The sequence below is a fragment of the Falco cherrug genome, chromosome 15 (assembly GCF_023634085.1).
Source record: "Falco cherrug isolate bFalChe1 chromosome 15, bFalChe1.pri, whole genome shotgun sequence".
Taxonomy (NCBI): domain Eukaryota; kingdom Metazoa; phylum Chordata; class Aves; order Falconiformes; family Falconidae; genus Falco; species Falco cherrug.
Window position 1 is genome coordinate 8,723,816 of NC_073711.1, and position 17,746 is coordinate 8,741,561.

Sequence of the window (17,746 nt, forward strand, 5' to 3'; positions counted from 1 at the left end):
GAGGGAAGAGAAAAACTCACAGCTAGGCAGATGGTTGCACACCAGTGATATACGATGGTCATCTCAAATGTATGAGTTCAGTTTGTTTCAATAAATCATCTTGCTCTTTAATTTTGCCAAATTGCCAGCCAGCCTTCGTGCACTGGTGTTGCTGTAGCATGCAGATAACGTGTTGGTGTTCTGATAGCAGGCATACAGTGAAATTCCTGGTGACGTAGGAAAGAAAAGAAAATCAGTAGGAAAAACTTTAAAACTTTAATGGGGAGACGGTGTAACAGAAATGGCTTTCACGCAGGGAAACAGTTATCTGTGTGGTTTGTGTGTTACTGCATAAAATCACAATTGAGCGTTCCTTTGGCACTGGAACTGAGAGTCCGAGAGCCAGAAGTGCAAAATATCATCATTCCAGAAAATAGGACTCTTCTCCCTGCAAGCGTTTGTGTGGTGCTGTCAGGGCTGGCCGGGCTGTGTGCTGGGCTGACGGGAAATGGGACCCTGCCAGCGGCGTTCCTGCTTGAGAAATCCAAAGTGCCGCGCTGAAACAATGCTGTGAAGTCATGGGTCAGGCAGTGAAGGAGGGTTATCAGTCCTGCTGGGAGAGGGTTCCTCATGCTCTCTACGTGCCATGCGTAGGGACACGCTTCCCTCCGGCAGGCTGCTTTGTGCGCAATTGAGAAGAAGATGAATTTCTGCAAGAGTCACGGTGAGCGGCGTTTGGACACAAGCCTTGTGGGAGACCTGTATTTTAAGCTTTACCCTGGGAAACGAGGTGGACATCCTGGCTGTGATTACAGTAGTGAGAGGCGCTTTTTCCAGCTTGCCTGTCCGCTCAGGAATCCTTTGGGAAGGAGGCTGTTTGGTCTCGTTTTGGATATCCTGTGAAACTGAACTAGCACGGCTGCCAGGAGCTGGAAGAAGTTATTTGATTTTTAAAGAGCCGAAAACTACTGTATGTGCTCCCGAGTATTGTATGGGAAATGACTGTTTTGGTTGGTTTGTCTGGATTTCTGGTGTTGCCAGTTTACTTGAGGTAGTAACTGTCTCTCGATCCCAATGCAGCAGCCTCTGCAAAGTGCAAATCTGAAGACGTTCAGGTTTAAATATGACTTTTGGGCCCAGCCTTAATGTGTTTGGAATGAAGTGAAATCTTCTTTGGTTTAAATAGGAGAAAGCATGAGAAATATTTAGAGCCTGATCCAACAATCCATTGAAAACAAAAACATCTTTCTGTGATTTCCAAGCACTGCAGGGATGGGTCACAGAAATACTGAAGCTATGAAGTGGATTGGGTGGTTCGTCTCCTTTAGCATCTTTTAACTAAACTGGAGTCTAAGTAACTGGGTGTCCATGGCCTGAAACTTAAATCTTTCCCCTGTAATCCAAAGAATTTTTGCAGCAGCTGTGCTAAGTTATACCGATGTTTTCCAAGGTGTGACCTGATGAAAGTATTCCCGACTTTTCTGTATTCATCACATAGTACTCATGGCTTTGTGTGACTGCCACCAGGCTGTATACAATCCTAGACAGTTTTTTAATGTGTAACTTTGTTCCTGACAGTCTAGCAAAGCCACCCACGGTACTAAACCATGCCGTAATTTGAAACGGAAGGGGACAACTTTAAAGTTAGTGGCTGGCTTAATAAATCAAGGGTTGTTTTTTTGTTGGTTTTTTTTTTTTTCTACTCCAGGACTTCATAAAAAGCATTAGTAACAATAAATCACTTCCAGAATGATGCTGTAAATGGTAATGAATTCAAGCAGCGGCCAAGAGACCCTGCTCGTGGATGCGTGTTGGGGTTAATACCATGCAGGCTGTTGGCCACCCGTTGACTCTCCTGTAGTCAGCGTTTAACAGCTGGTAATCTTCTGGTTCTGGTGCAACCAAACGAGGACAAAATGGTTTCTGAAAGCATCAGGCAAAAAGATTGGCCCTCCTCTGCCAGCAATCCAGAGAGAGCTTCTGGAAGGGAGGGTGAAGTCTGTAGTCATAAGAAGATTTCATGGGCTTTTGTATCACTTTGCTGCCTCTTGGCTAAGGGTTGTGCCCTAGAGAAACTCTAAAGATATGTCTAAAATCTCTAGTTCGAATAAGAAGCAAACATCATGGGGAATTTTGTAAAGGATTCTTATTCTGGGAGAAAGGTGCTCGTGTCTGGGCGATAGTCTGATCAGGCACCTCTGGTAATGGCAGAATGCAGCTCTCTTACAGGAGGTAAGAAAAATTCCAGCAAAATACATCTCTCGGGGAGTGCTTTAGCGCCAAGGAAAGCTGGTGTTCACAGGCATCCTGCGTGACTCTGGAGCAAGTGCTGGGGAGCTGCTGCAGAGAGGAGTCCTGGGGAGGGCTGGCACACAGGGGTCAGGCTCGGGCTCCCTGCCATGAAGCTGCGAGCAGGGGACCACGAAGCTCCCAGAGGGATTTGCCTCCTCCCTCTGCAGCAGAACACCGAACTTGAGCTGTGGGATTTCTAGGCTCAGGGTTGTAGAGCTAGGACTTGGGTCCTGAAAACGCTGGGAAGTCTGTGCAGAGGGTTGGCTCTGGAGCTGCAGATGTGGCGTGAGCTGCTGGCCCTGCAGCCGTGGAAGCAGCAGGGGTGTCCATTCCCTGGGCACTGTTGGGGATGTGTGGGGCGGGGGGGGTATTTCAGGGAGAAGACTGAGTTATTCTGAGTGGTATTTTCTCTGAATTTACAGTTCAGAAAACTAAGAGAGGCTGAAAAGACTCAGCTTTTCCAGTTCAGACTGAAACCACGTTGTAAGAAGCTGTTTATTTCCCGCAGACAGGAAATCCTGTTCTGGTCCGAGTTATCTGCTGGGTTTTTTTTCTCTGCCAGCTTCACACCTGTAGCTGAGACCCCAGCGTAAACAAAGCTAAAGGAAACAGGGCAGCATGTGAATTTGAGCCTCAGCTTTAAACACTCCCTTCCTTTGCTGAGTGTCACGTCTGGCAGGGGCAATTACTATTAGCAATATTATTATGGACCCAAACCTGAGTTTGGGGTGGGGGGTAAGGGTGCGGACAGAGGAGCTCTGGATTAGCCCTGTACTTCTGGGGTACAATGGCATTTCCTTTGCTGAAACAAAGGAAGTTCTTCCCCCTTCGTGCTTGCACTTCCCTTTTAACACAAAACATCCTTTGCATGCACATAGACATTTGAACGGGTTTTATGTTCAGGTCTGTGGTTGCTGAATTTGGCTGCAGGGGTGTGACTACGCCATTGGAGAGCAAAGCTGTACTGATGGCATTTGATTGTTTCTTGTGTTTGTTGTGTTTTTTTTAAAAAAAATTTAATTTATTCTTAAGGGATCCTGTTCACTTTCATTATTGATAAGATGAGCATAGCTTATTAATTTGTAAACAGCCAGGTTGCACTAAGGCATTGAATTTTCTGATTCCTGGAGTTATTCTGCCATGTGGCTTCGTGCAGAAGAGCAAGGTGGGACAGCCCACTTGCAAACCAGCAGTAGCAGAAGCAGGGCACGGGGCCGCAGGGGGCACAAGGAGCACAGTTTCTAAGAGGGACCAAACATCAGGCTGGTGATGAGGAACGTGGGGCTTGTAAATCTGGTTCTACTCTGATAAGTAACCTTGTCCTGGTGGCATTGTCACCCTCAACGGGTCTGCTGCGGATATCAGTGACAAAACAGCTGTTGCTTCTGTTATATCTGCAAGGCCTTTATGGGGAAAAGATGTGCTGCCTGCCTCTGCAGCCAGGGGAGAGTCGCTTAAAACTTCTGCCCATGATGGTGCGAGTGGGACTGGAGCATCCACGGAAGCTCTACCAGCGTAGGCAAGACGGTGAAAGGTGGGCGTAAAAGCACATAGCAAAGAGATACTGAGACATGCCTGCAGAAGTACTGCAAGCCATATTATACTTCTAAAACCAGATTTTCCTATCGTTTTTGGATAGAGCTGTGTCAAGTGGAAATTAATCCTCAGGTTGGAGCACTCACCAGAGGCGAGCAAGATTAATTTCAGCAAAGAATCTAAAAGATGGAGCAAGAGAGAGGGCGTTTGGCAGGCAGCAGCCGGGAGTTTCACACCAGTTCTCACCAGGGAAGCAGGAAGGAAGTGGAAAGTGGCAGGAGACAAAGGACAGCCCAAAGGTTAGGGAAGAGATAAAGAGGGATTGTGAGAAATAACGCAAGCAAAAAGGCTAATGATGGATTTATGTAAGGCAGGAAGGCTATAATGAGGAGCAAAACTGTAGCTTCTCAAAGGTGGTGTGAGGGCCAGAATTTTCCGAACACTGCCCAGGGGAGAGCAGGGGCTGGGCTGGGCATGGAGAGGGGCTTGGGCTGGGCTGTTGCTGTGTGTGGATTTCTGTCCGTCGTGCATAGCTGCGTTAGGCCCATTTACAACAGACTTACGCTTTACTGCAGGAATTGGCCTCAAATCTGTTAGCGGTGCATCACTACGCTGGCCTACAGGCAGACGGAGAGCAAAAGCCAGGGTCGCTTTAGCAGATAACGTACCCAGCGTGGGCTGCTTTAAAAGAACACTCTGAAGCTGAATGATGCATCAGCATTTCTGTCAAGGAAATTGCCAAATGCCTTTATTACAACACCGCCACTCTGCTGCTGGCATCGCGTCTGCCATGCTGTGCCAACAGGCACCAAAGATGCTCAGACCACTTTGTCTTAATTTCACGCCTGTGTTTGATACCGCTTCAGAATTTGGGCCCCTTTGCTCGCTCCCTGCAAGGCGGCAATGTCCCAGCCCTAAGCATCCTTCAGGGATGTTTAAGGACTTCATCTCAGAAATGTGTATGTCCACCAATTTATTTTTTTTTTTTTCCTCTCTCTAAATATCAGACTCAAAAATATCCACGTCCTTCCACCCCACTACAATAGTTGCAGGCGATGTTCTTTTTCCCGCTCATAATTACAGGGTGAAGGAGGCTGTACGGGGCAGCGGAGCCGACAGCAGCGCGCTGCCTTTGGGGAGCTGGCTGCGGGCCTGGGGCCGGGCTTGCCCAGCGGCTTGTGGGCAGCGTAGCCGGGGCTGCGGGGGCCACCACGATGGCTCGGAGCGAGTGCTGTGCTGCGGGCAGCGTCACCGTCACCTTGGGGGGCTCGTCTGTGCCACGCTCATCCCCTTGGGGACAGGGTCTTGAAGTGCTTGTGGCCGCTAGCTTTATTTTTATTATTTGTTAATGTAGTTTGGGAGGTGGGGGTTAGTTTAAGGGTTTTTTTTATATAGTTGGGGGGTGTAAAGTTTTTGTTTTGGCTTTTTGGGTGTTTTTTTTTAAGCGGCTGGTGCACCTTCCGCCAGCCCCGTGGCACCGACCGCACCCCGGGGACCCCCGGGCTCTCCCCCCGGTGCTGCCCCGGGCCGGCGCCAGCCTGCGGGGCCCCGCGGCGACACCCCGGGCTGAGGCTGAGGCGGCCGCGGGGCTCCGGCGGCGGGAGGGGGGGAGGGGCGGGACGGGGACACGCGTGGGGCGGCGCGTGGGCAGGCGCGGCGGGGCCGGTGTGCGGGGCCGGGCAGCACCCGCGGATCCCCCCTCACCGCTCGGGGGCCGCCCCCGCCGGCAGCAGGTGGCCCCGGCCCCCGGCGCGGCGCGGCACGTCACTTCCTCGCAAACTTTTTCCCGAGGAACCGTCTGGGCGAAAGTTGCCGGCGGCGGCGCGGCCCGGGGCTGCCTCCGCGGGCGGGGAGGGCCGTGGGGCGGGCGGGCATGCCCGCCTCCCTGCGCCCGCCGGGGCACGGCCGGGCCGCCGCGGGCCGCCCGCGGGACCGTTAGCTGGGGCCGGCGGAGCGCAGCGCAGCGCTGCCCGCGGTGCGGAGCGCCATGGCCCGGGACTGCGCCGCCCGCAGCCTGGACGGCATCGACCTGGCGGCCCTGCGGGTAAGGAGGGGCGGGGGCGGGCCCCCTTCCTCCCCGCCGTCCTGCGGGCGGTGAGACCCCCCTTCCTCCGGGCATGGGGCTGCCCGCGCCCCCTCCCCGCCGCTGCAGCCCCGCCGCAGGGCTGTGCGAAGGCTTCACCCCGGGGCTCCCCCTTGTCTGGGGGGGCCGCTGTGCGTGGAGAGGCGCCGGCGCTGCGGGCTGCCTCCGCGGCTGGGACACCCGCGCCGGGCGGGGGGTGCGGGGCGATGCCGTGCGTGCGGGTGTCGGAGCGGGGGGTGCGGCGCGATGCCGTGCCGGGAGGGTGTCGGAGCGGGGGGTGCGGGGCGATGCCGTGCCGGGAGGGTGTCGGAGCGGGGGGAGCGGGGCGATGCCGTGCCGGGAGGGTGTCGGAGCGGGGCGATGCCGTGCGGGAGGGAGGGAGGGAGCAAGCGGGGCGATGCCGTGCGTGCGGGTGTTGGAGCGGGGCGATGCCGTGCGGGAGGGAGGGACCGGGGGGAGCGGGGCGATGCCGTGCGTGTGGTGTCTCAGCGGGCTGCGGGGCGGGGGGGCCGGGCAGGCGCGTTCGGCGTGAGCGGAGCCGGGCCCGGGCCCCACGTCGCTCCCCGCCGCGGAGGTGCGCTCCCCCCCGGCTGACAGACAGCTCCCCCCGGGGTGCTCCAGGGTGACGCGAACGCTGCGGGGAGAAAACACGTGAGAAATGAGGATTTTCTAGAAGAAAATACGTGCGGGGAGTTTTGGCTTTTGTGCGTTTTGCTGAGGTTTGGGCTCCCCCCCCCCCCCCAATTAAAAAAGAAACCACCCCAACCTAAAAAAGCGTTCACCTAGTTTCCTGTGAATTTTTATCATTATCCTCTTGTGGTTTTAGGTTTTTAACACAATCCAAACTTTTCGCCAGGTTAAAGCTACGCTGTTAGTGTTTTGCGTCCACAGACAGTTAACCGGGCAGTGAAGGATGCCCGTAGACCCGTGGCTTCCCATACCCAGCCCAGCCAAGACAGTTTGTTTCTGGAGCACTCCCCACAGAAGAAGAGGGAAGAGTTCAATTGTGGCAAAAAGCAGTCAGCCCTAGACAGTGAAACCAAGGCAAGCTACTTGCTAAAAATATCAGAGAAAAAAAAAAAAACAAACAACAAAACAACCAAACAACAACAACAAAAAAAAACAAAACAAAAAATCAACCAAACCCAAAAATCACACAAACCAAAAAAGAGGGCTAGGAGAAGCCTTTGCAATAATCACATGGTGAGGAGGGTGTTGCAGACCAGAGCCAGAAAGAAGAAAAGCAGCAGAGACGCTGAGGTTTGTGAAGATGGCACAAAGCTCCTGGCTAGGCAAACAGATTTAACTTGTCCCTGTAGGGGGGAGTAAGGCAAAACAGTGGAAGTTCTTCTTTAGTGCTTTAGTAGATGAACCTTATCTCCTTAAATATACGATAAGAAACCAGGTTAAGTTTGAAAAAGAGTAGTGCTGCAAACCCGAGAGCAGGTTTTGTGTCAAAACCTGTCCATGCAGAAACCTCGCCGGGGCTGTAAGTGCTGTGGGTTCCAGCCTTGGCGGGGGAAGGGACAGACATCTTCTCAGAGGAGACCTTTTCGGCACATCAGCAGCCTTAGTTTGGGGTTTGTGCTTAGTGGGAAACGGGAGGCGGGCGAGGCTGGGCTGTAGGAATCCTGTGGAAGATGGGTGCTGTACCTCTGCCTTGTCCCGGGTGCCCGGTGCTGTGCTCCCACCAGCCTCGCTGCCCCGGGGAGGTTCAGCGGGGAGGTACGGCTGTGATGGGGGCCGTACCCAAACTGCACCGGCTGGCCTTGCTCCCCTCCACATGGGTGCTCAGCAGGGCTTTCCCCTTTTCCTGGAAAGAGGTGGTTTGGGCTGTAGTCTCCAGATGTGGCCAGAGGATCTTGTTGGGATGCTTCTGCCCTGGGTTCATCAGGGGAGTCAGATGGTTTAGAAGCCTCTATTTCTGCGTTACTGAGGCCCTATAGAAGAACCTGAGCTTCAGACACCTGTACTTTGTTTAGCTGCAGAGACTGTGAAAAGCGTGGTTCAGTCAGGCTCTTCCAGCATGCCTGGTTTTTCATTCTGCCTCGCAGAGGAGATGGATGTGCCCTGGGAGCCTCTGTGTCAGTGGTCTTGCTCTTGCCTTTTGGGTACTCTGCACATGACTTGCAGGAAGGCAAGAAGGCCACCATATGGTACGGTGCATTACAGTAATTAACCTTAAAGTGATGAACGTTCAGGCCAGGATTTTGGCATCTGTCAAAGCAAACCTTGCAGTTTGGCAGGTGCTGGCTGGTAAAGGGGTGGATGGACCACGAGGCTTACACGGTAGCTGAGAGGAAGCACTACATCAAAGATGATACCCAACTCCAAGGTAATTAAGAAGGTGGCCTATTGTGAAGAATGCCAGCGAACAATGCAGTGCTGATATCCAAGCAAACAAGGGCAATCCAAGGACCGAAGTCAGAGCCCAGATTAATATCTTTTATGACTCTTAATGAGGCTCGGTTCACTACGGTGTCCTGATTAAAAGAAGAGAGGTGGCCAAGTATTTTGGCTGCACTCAGAGCTGTGGGGGCTGTAGACGTTAAATGCTCAGTTGGCTAGCAAGGACAGGGTAGGATTTTCGCTGTATTAAAGTTAATGCTAACATTTATTTAGATAATTGTTTGGGTTTTTTTCCTAGAGTGAAGCCTTTAGAAGGAAGCTGTTAGTATGCTAAATTGGCATGAAATTGATTGGAGGGAGAGAGAGGAGCTGATTTTGAGGCACATTATTATATTTCCATAATAAATAAGCTTGGAGAAGAAGAAGGGGGACAGAGCATGAGTTTAAGTCAGAGGCACAGTTGCAAACTCCGAGTTGAAAGTGCGGTTTATGTTCCTCTAGGTTTCTGCGCGCTATGAATCCCTCTGAACTCCGCCGCGCTGCTTTCTGCAGGGGAAGCGTGGGAGCGGGGCACTGGTCGCGCTTGCTGCGGAGGGGCACGGCAGGCGCTGTGCACGGGGACCTGGCTCTGGCAGGGCTCCTCGGGGTGCTGCCGTGTCCAGCAGTGCATGGGCTGCGTGCACCGACAGCACGGCTCTGTGGGAAGGGCGTGCGCCAAGCAGAGGTTTGCACCACTCACCTGTTGCTTTAGCAGCAGCAGCGGATTGCTGCTGGCTTTAGCTGTGCTGAAGCGAAGTGTATGGTAAGGCTCGTTTATATCCAAGAGGAGTAGAAATGCAAAATGAAGAAATGAGGAGGAAGCAAAGCACCTTACAAAGACCCCAGTGTTGCCAGCTTTCCTATGCCTGCACTTAGCTCCGTACACGAGTGGCCCTGCTGATTTCCTTTTGTGTGAGGGCTTTTAGAACTGGGGTTTAAATCTAAAAAGCCATGCCTTATTGCCTGGTCTTTAAAAATGAGATAGAAAAGAAATGACAGAGTGGCCTGTGCATGGGTCAAAAGTGATTTGATCTGGTTTATGCATTGTTAATCAGTTTTTTTTAAAAAAAAAGTCTTGTGAGGTTGACAATCCAGGAAGTACAAGATTAAAATTCATTTAACTTAAAGGCAAAAACCAAATTAACCCATGAGTACTCTTGTTGGTGGAAGTCAGTGCTGTATTGCTCTGACACTGAAAGGTATTGCCATTTGTCCTGACAGTTGTGCCAGTAAAGGCAGAATCTGCCCACAAAAAAGCCTGCATGTTTCCTCTGGGATTTTGCTGATGTAAACATTTCCATATCAGATATGAAGTAAGCATTATTTATATTAAAAGCATAACATATAAGTGGAGTGGAGAAGTAGCTTGATACATTAAGAAAAGGGATGTTTTGCAACCAGGGTCGTAGATGTGTGTGAGGCATCAACTGATATGACAGATTGCTGAAACAGATGTAAAACTGACACATGGAGTTAATAATATTTTATATAAATCTCTCGATGATATCATCCCAAGAAATGAGCGGACTGATAAATGGCTCAGCCAGAAACCAAGAAACTGGTCTCTAGGGCTCTTAATGGTTTTATATAAATCTCTCAAGTGAGTTTTAACTGCAGGAACAGATTTCTTAACACGCTCAGTCATGCAGGAGCGAGCATGTGCTGGCCCGTGCCTTGCAGCAAGATGGCCTTGCTCTATCTGAAAGGCTGCAGCATCTCGTTATTGGAGGGCATCTACTGCCGTGGTTGGGTTTACAGCAAGTGGTGCTAAACCAGTAGAGGGAAAGTTGGTTCTTGTGGTGTGGTACACTGATCACCTGACACGTGAATCTCTCATGTAAATGAACAGCAATCTAGCTGGCGTTCAAAGCCAAGACTTCAATCCATCAGTCCAATTCACCTTGTGACATATGCAGAGCAGGACGGCTGAGCGTTCTCAGGCTCCCTGTAGTGTTAAGATTGCCTGGGATGGTACATTTCCCTTCTGTAAGGTAATTGGGCTCAGATGCTTTATATAGCATTTTTTCAGTTCCATTATTTAGGTTCTTTCCTTTGTTACATTGCTAGTGCAAAGTGTTTCATAGCAGAAGACAGCAGCTCAGCCTCCAGGCTAGCTCAGTGTTTTAAGGCTTAGGGAGCCTGAAGTTTATTCTGCTGCTGAGCTGAATCAGATGAATTCTTGTGTTCTTCACGCGTCTCCATTATTTTTTGTATCTGTCATGTTGCCGTGCTACAAATCTTCACTGGCTTGCTTTGTGTATAGAGTTTTCAGCAACTTGACTGAAAACTCTAATAATAATGTATTTCTTATATTGTCATTTGGCTGTTTCCAGTGTGTTATGCCAATCATTAGGACATGTGCCACAGGTGTTTTCATTTTGATTGTGTATGGTTACCCTCCCTTACGAAGTGATTGCTTTGCTCTGAATAATGTTATTTCTTCTGCTTTTTGCAGGACCCTGCGGGAATATTTGAACTGGTGCAGGTTGTTGGAAATGGGACATACGGACAAGTCTACAAGGTTTGGATGCCTCTTTAATTTATGAAGCTGTTTTTGATAGAGCTGTTTTTCCTAAAACAGAGATGAACACCATTTGAGAAGATGGATAATATTGTTCCAGTGATAGCCTGCTTTATCTTGCTGTCTTTTCTGCATAACGCAAAATGGTGTCACCAGTGGAACTCTGTGCCCCTTCCTTCTGTCCCGTTCCCATGTCCCTGCTGCCGCAGGTCAGAGGAGCGTGCTGGCTTTTGTACTGACTTCTGTCTGCCCTGTTTTTTCTGTCCTGTTGGTTATATTCTCTTTTTCAAGATTATTTAATAAGTGGCTGGCACACATTAACATCAGTGATGGCTGAATTTGGCCTGGATTGAGTGGGGAGCTCAGCCGAGACTAAAGCAGTGCTCTCCAGACAGAGGTGCCAATTAACCCTGCTCTGCAGGCAGGCTGGGAACTTTGTGATGCCCATTATTACCTTTGTCGCCATAATACCAAAGCAGAACTACCCATCAAGGAACAACAGCAATTAAATGTTGTCTGCCATAACATGCTGTGTACGCTGGGCGATGCACACCATTGTTTAGTTGTAAGAACTAGCCTAGAAAAGTGGTTTTTCACTGTAAAGCCTTTCCTAAGCGTGATGTAAGAAGAGAAAGTAGACCTGATAAAATCGGGAACCGAGTCTGTGTTGTTCCCATTTGGAGAAAGAAGACAGAGGAAGGAAAAGGCCGTGCTGCTGGACTCTTGGAGGTGCGTTGGAAGGTAACTGTGCTGGGGGAAGCTGTCTGGTCTGGCTTCTCCCTCAGATCCTGCTGCCGACAGGCTCCAGTGCCACACGGCTCCGTGTGGGTGCAGGTGCTCTCTGCCGTCATCTGTGTTGCAGGAGGATTGCCGAGGGGGCCACTGCAGGAACGCAGGGCTGTTCCTCTTTCTCTGATTTCAGCATGTTGAATGTATGTTACGTTTCGGTGTCCGTCCTCTGGTGGCAGATCTGCTGGGATCGCGTTTTGGTTTCCCCTTGAAGCTATAGGTGCTCTTTCAAGGATTCTGGAAAATCCTCTGCTGAAGCAGTTTTGGGGAGTGTCTGCTTTCCCGTACTACACTTTTTAAATTTATTTTTTATGTCAGAAGCAGGACGTTTCTCATGTAACTGTTGCTGTGATTAAGTCTGTGTTGTTTCTGAGATTGTCATTCAGATACAGAGGTCAACACTACTAAATTAAGAATAGAATCCAGGAGATATTCGGGGTGCTGTTGTCAGTGTAATCACAGGGTTTTCTAGCTGTAAAAATATCATGAAGATCCAAAATGGCCTTAGAAATAGTTGCCTTTCTTTTCCAGCCTGGATTTATTTTATATTGGGAGAGAAAAAATTTCAGCCTAGTCATCCTTTAAGGATGCTGAGAGTGAATCAGCTGCTTAGTCATGGCAGAAACAGGAAGGAGTGACATAGTTTGCTGCTGTGCTGCAAAATAACACGTTTTGAGCTGTCGTGTGGTTCAGTAGAATGTTAGTTGCCAAAATGCATAAGAAATATTGACTATAACAGTTAAAAATTGTACCCAAAGGCTGCTCTCCACTGACAATGCAAGAGACCGGGGTCGACAACTGTGGATGATGGGTGATTTGAATCTGGCCTCATTCTACACTCAGAGGGACAGGGTCTGGCAAGGCTGAGGGTGCTGAGGGGAAGCTCTGTGCACATCCATCACACGATGGAGAGAAGGTAGACTGTGTGTAACCCTGGCTCTGCGCAAGCACACCTGTAGCAAGGGCTTTGTTCGTATAAATACATGTGATTACTGGATGTAGGGTGTTTTGCTGAGGCTTGCTTAGGGGATGGAGCTGCTCTTTGCGGGAGGATGACAGCGAACTGTGCAGCTGAAGAAGACAGATGATGACAGATCCAGAGTGGTGGGCAGATACAAAGTGTGTGCTCCAAACTGCAGGCAGTCAGCTTGGTGTCTGTTGTGAATAGTTTGCACATGGTCCAAAGCTCCAGTGTGTTTGGGGAAGTACATCTGCAGCAGATGCTGAGTGCCAGCTGAATGTACTGGGGTGGCATCTCTCTGGCGCTGGCCTTGCGACCAGAGCAAATGGTTCTTCCCTCTGGAGGAGGGCAGCTGCAACGGAACAGCTGCCTCTGAAGTGACCACAAAAAGCTAGGCTGTAGTATTCACTTTTCTTTTTCACTGCTGTGTAATACATCCTTCGATCTATGCAATGCTAGGACTGGTGGAGTGAATTAGGGAATGCTGGAATTGTTTTGTAGTTTGTCTAGTTTAGGCTAGTGGTCATAAATATTTAAAGTATTCTCAGATATACACTAATGTACTCCTGTCATTACAGTACTTTTTATTTTTTTATTTTGCAGAGGTGTCAGAATCTTCCATACATTCAGAAACTACACATAGTAGTTTGCAAATAATCAAAGCAAACCTTATTTCAGGCTAAATAAACTATGTCCAAGATTACTAAATTGCTTGGTTGGCTGTGAAGATGATTCATAGGGCTATATGTTTTATTATATGCTGCTCCATAAAAACGAAAATAAAATTTAGAGGATTCATCATTAGATGTGGAAAACAATGTTTAAGAAAATAACTGAAGGAGAGTATTGTTCATACTGAATTATTCCAGACCAGTTCCAGTTCAGTGTCTTTTGAAATGAAATGGAAGAGGTATAAATTGTACCCGTGGTAATGCTGCAGCTGTCTAGAAATGTTATGAAGTTGGGATTTGCATGTAATAACTGACTAAAAGCTAGCGGAGTTTTTGACAACTTACGAGGTAGTAGGATGTAAATATGCCAGTATTGGCAACTTCAGCCTTTTGGAAAGAATGAATTAGACATTAAAAATCAGATGGTACCCAGAAGCCATGAGACTTGGGCTTCATTATTTCTTGAAATGACAGATGAGTTTTTAAGTTAATTGCTGGCTTCTGGGAGCTGAAACCTGAAGAACAATACTATGGAAGAGGCGATTCTGAATAACGCGGTGGAAGGTGGTAGCAGAGACTCGTCTCTGAAAGCAGCTGGAAGCTGTGCATTTGCCAGTGGTTGGAGAAGTACGAGTATTTGCTCTTCTGTGCCTTTGTTTCCTGAACTTTGGAGTGCTAAAGGTCAGACTGTGTCCAGTTGCTGCATCATCTGCATTTAATGCATATCAGAAAGAGAAGGTTCTGAACTCCCCATGCACGGCTTTTTGGAAGGGCTGTCCGTCTTCCTGGGAATCCTTGAGGCCAGGGACCACAAAGGCTGCGTGAGGGACGTGGGGTTGCTGTCTGAAGCGTGAGGGCCAGCGTTTTGGGAGTTTTGTAGGTCTGCTGATCAGTAAGGACCTTCAGACAGGGCAGAACAGTGTTTTGCATTGCATAACTATCTGTGGCATCTGGGAGGAAGCAAGACTGCTGGAGGTGTCATCCGCAAGTTCTTGGGTTTTGCTTCCTCCCGGGGCTGCTGCGGTGCCCTGGAACCCCCTCTTGCAGGCTGACTGGGGAACCTGGAACTGGGTGGTCTTAGGGATGGTAGTAAAATGGCAGAAAACAATCTAGGGGATTTATAAACACCATCTTTTTTTATTTGCTGAGAGTCGCTGTATTGTGACGTGGGGTACCATTAAAGGTGATACCTTTGAAAGCGTTGAAGAAGCTTTTGTCTGTGGCTGAGTGGGCTGCTCTTGGCGTGCTGGAGGCTGTATCTTGCAATGTGGGTATGGCTGTCGAGACCCGACAGTGCTGATTTGAATAATTCTTTGCCTGCTCCCATTACCTCTAGAAGTGTAATTATATGGATGCCTTGTTTTCCTTCCATGGTTGGACTCTATTGCTGTGTAGAGCTGGACAGCGATCGTGGATCCCCCTTGATGTAGAACGGTTGTATCTTTGTGCTGGTGCATTTACTAATAGCTAAACTGTAAGGTTGGGGTGGGTGAAGAATTTTTTTTTTTTTTTTGAAGGCTTCAGCTGTTAGTTTCGTATTCTGAGTGGTGCGTCCCCAGTAGGAGCCTGTTAATGCATTTTCTCTCTTAATTTTCAGTGCAGAGTCATTCTTCTAATGGATAAATGGGGAAGAAGGAGACATGAGGCAACTGAAGTGGTTTTTGAAGTGTTTGGGTCAGACAATTGCTCTTGAGCTTTGGAAGGGGCTGTGGGACTCTGAGTTTATAGCTGCTTTGGTTTTTGAGTTATCAGGTTAAAGAGGAATTGCTCCTAATCCTATTCGTTCAACTCTGAGAGTCCTCACCCTTCTAAAAAAGTTTTCACAGACCAAATGAGGTCGTCAGCAGCATCTGTGCAATCTGCTTGTTTTCTGATGTCAGGAGGCACCTGACTGGGGGCTTTTGACTTCTTTTGTCTTAATGATGTGGATTACCCTCACCTGGCATTTTTGAGTGGCCTAGGGAATGGGAGGTCAGTGTCTTTGGTGAGTTCCAGGGGCTGCTGGTTTTTAGGGGATCTTGCAGGCTGGTGATAGACTTTGAAAGATTTGCAGCTGCCGTGTGTGTGAAATGGTCGTGTCGTTAGTGGAGTCTGAGGGCACAGGGAGCTTGAGATGCATGCTCTGGTTTGGGACTACAAGAATCAAAAGAGAAGCAGTGGCTTCCTGGTAATGCAACCGGTGAAGACCAAGCAGTGCTCTGGCTGAGGCTTAGTAGAGGGTGGAAGCAGTCCTGCCTTCCTGCAGTGGCTTTGCACAGCTAATATTTTTATTTCTGTGTAGTCACATAAGACTCTGGATACAAAAAGGAAGCAGATCTGAGTAAGGAAGTGTTTTGGGTCTTTTGGGTTTTTTTTTGTTTTTTTGGTGTTTTGTTTTTTTTTTTTTTTAAATGCAGCTGTTTCTTGGCATTTAATCGTACTTCAGTTGTTGATGCGAGTTCTGAGTTACTCTGCTGTTGATGTACACTTGCAGGAGCGTAGTGAAGCGTAAATATGACTTCTCAGTTTATCTTAAACAATTTGAAAGTCTTCTAAGTTCTTCATAATTCCTTTTATTGACTAACTGGCTGAAGTAATTGAGACCATCGTGGGAGGAGCAGGGGGAAGCAACGTGGGTTTTTTTGAGACTTGGTACTGGGAGGACAGAATCACAAGACCGTGCAAAGTTATGAAGCGTTAAAGTCTGTGGATTGTATTGAAAAGCTTAATTGATGGTAGCACCTCTGGCAGTTACTAGGTTATATGTAAGAAACATCACAGTTTTATGTTCAGTGCAATCCAGAAGGTGAACAGGTCTAAGCTGAAAACTTAAAACCCGTCCCTCTGGGGTGGGTCAGAAGTAGCCACCTTCTGAAGAACATGTCTCGGGGCTGAAATGCAATTTCAGAGTCTTCAGACCGGCTGCAGAGATGTTAAAATGTCTTGTTATCTCAGGTATCATTTATGGTCGGTTACAGTTTTCAAGCCAGTTGTAGCCTTCAAGGCACTGAGATTTTGATGAGTCAAGTAGGGAGATCAGTTGTTCTTTATGGAAATTACAAGATGCTAATTTCTGTTTGACTAGTAGTTGGTAGATGTGTGCTTGTTTGTCTGTTAATTTTCTTTATTTGGGTTTTTATTAGCACAGCTGATTATCTTGTCCACATGAAAAAATAGTTAATTATTGTAGGCAGCAGTGTATAAAGAAGTATTGCTGCAGTGGACTGGATGGAGCCAGCAACTCATCGCGTAGCTCTTTGGATCAGTAGTGCAAACAAATAATGTTTTTCTGCTAGTTCTGGCAACAGGACTTATTCTTAGGAATAAGCATGAGCTCAATATGTGCTACTGCCCTTGTGGTACAATCTGAAATGTCGTGGTGCTTATGAATGGGAAGCCTGGAAAGTTTGGTGTGGATGACTGTAATACCATTAATGCGCCAGAGCGGTGTCGTTTGGTGTTTCAGTATTTAACTTCATGCCACTGATTTTTACTGACACCTGTGAAATCCGCATACTACTACATGTGTTTCTTCTCTCAGTTGCCCGCAGCTCCTAAATACACTCTCATACACGCCTGCACGCTTTTCTTAAAGCTTCCACACCACTGTGTTGGTCCTGTTCCTCCTCCATCAGAAAGGAGTGGAGTTGGCAGTGCACCCTTGCAGCAGTGAGGGCAGACCGTGCCTCGGGCTGCTGCAGCACGAGCATAGCAATAGCAAGCAAATTTACTTCCCCTGCTCTTGTTAAGCCACACCTGGAATACTGTGGCCCATCTTTGTTCCCCCAGTTCCAGAGAGACACTGGGAAACTGAAGAGAGTCCAACAGAGGGCCACCAAAAACATGTAGAGGGCTGAAGAACTTTATGCACGAGGAAGGAAAGGCTGAAGGAATTGGGTTTTTTTTCAGCCTAGGGAAGAGAAGGCTGGGGGCAGTCTAGGCACAGTCTTCGTGTGCTTCGATGGTGGTTTGTATGGAAGATGCGTGTACAGGGATGCACGGGACAAGATAGATGCGTGTACAGGGATGCACGGGACAAGATAGATGCGTGTACAGGGATGCACGGGACAAGATAGATGCGTGTACAGGGATGCACGGGACAAGAGGAACCAGGGACAGGTCTCTCAGGGGAAATTCCATCTGGATGTAGGGAAAAAGTTCTTTACGGTGAGAGCAAGTCCACATTGGAATAGGTTTCCCAGGGGGGTGGTGGGAGTCACCCTTGCTGGAAATATCCGAGGCTGTTTGACATTGTTTTGGGTAACCTAACTTAAGGCCCTGCTTTCAGCAGAAGGTGGGACCATGTGTTTCCAGGGTCTTTTCCAATCTTGATTTGAATACAGGACTTTGATTGACTACAGGACACATGAATCTCAGTGGGCAGGACATACCTACTGTCAGTCCGGCCTACTGGATTGTGAATGATTGACTTGGAGAATATAAAAAAAGTAGGAGGAATGCCTTTTATTTGAGAGAGAGATATAAAATAGGTAGTGTATCATGTGCATTTAGTTGTCAGAGCCAGGAGCACTTTTTTTTCCATAGTG

General features: G+C 48.6%; 1 protein-coding gene across 5 annotated transcripts in view; it reads left to right on the forward strand.

Moving 5' to 3' along the window:
- The first annotated feature begins 5,557 nt into the window (after positions 1-5,557).
- NRK (Nik related kinase) overlaps positions 5,558-17,746 on the forward strand; it is a 105,617-nt gene continuing 93,428 nt past the window's right edge. For 4 of the 5 annotated variants that reach the window (XM_055727207.1, XM_055727212.1, XM_027799447.2 and 1 more), the window contains exons 1-2: positions 10,174-10,269; positions 10,734-10,799. In XM_055727207.1, the coding sequence (XP_055583182.1) occupies positions 10,189-10,269; positions 10,734-10,799 (147 nt within the window). In that variant the 5' untranslated portion in view covers positions 10,174-10,188. Of the gene's footprint in view, positions 5,852-10,173; positions 10,270-10,733; positions 10,800-17,746 lie in introns of those variants that run through there. The other variant, XM_055727210.1, reaches the window with a different exon arrangement.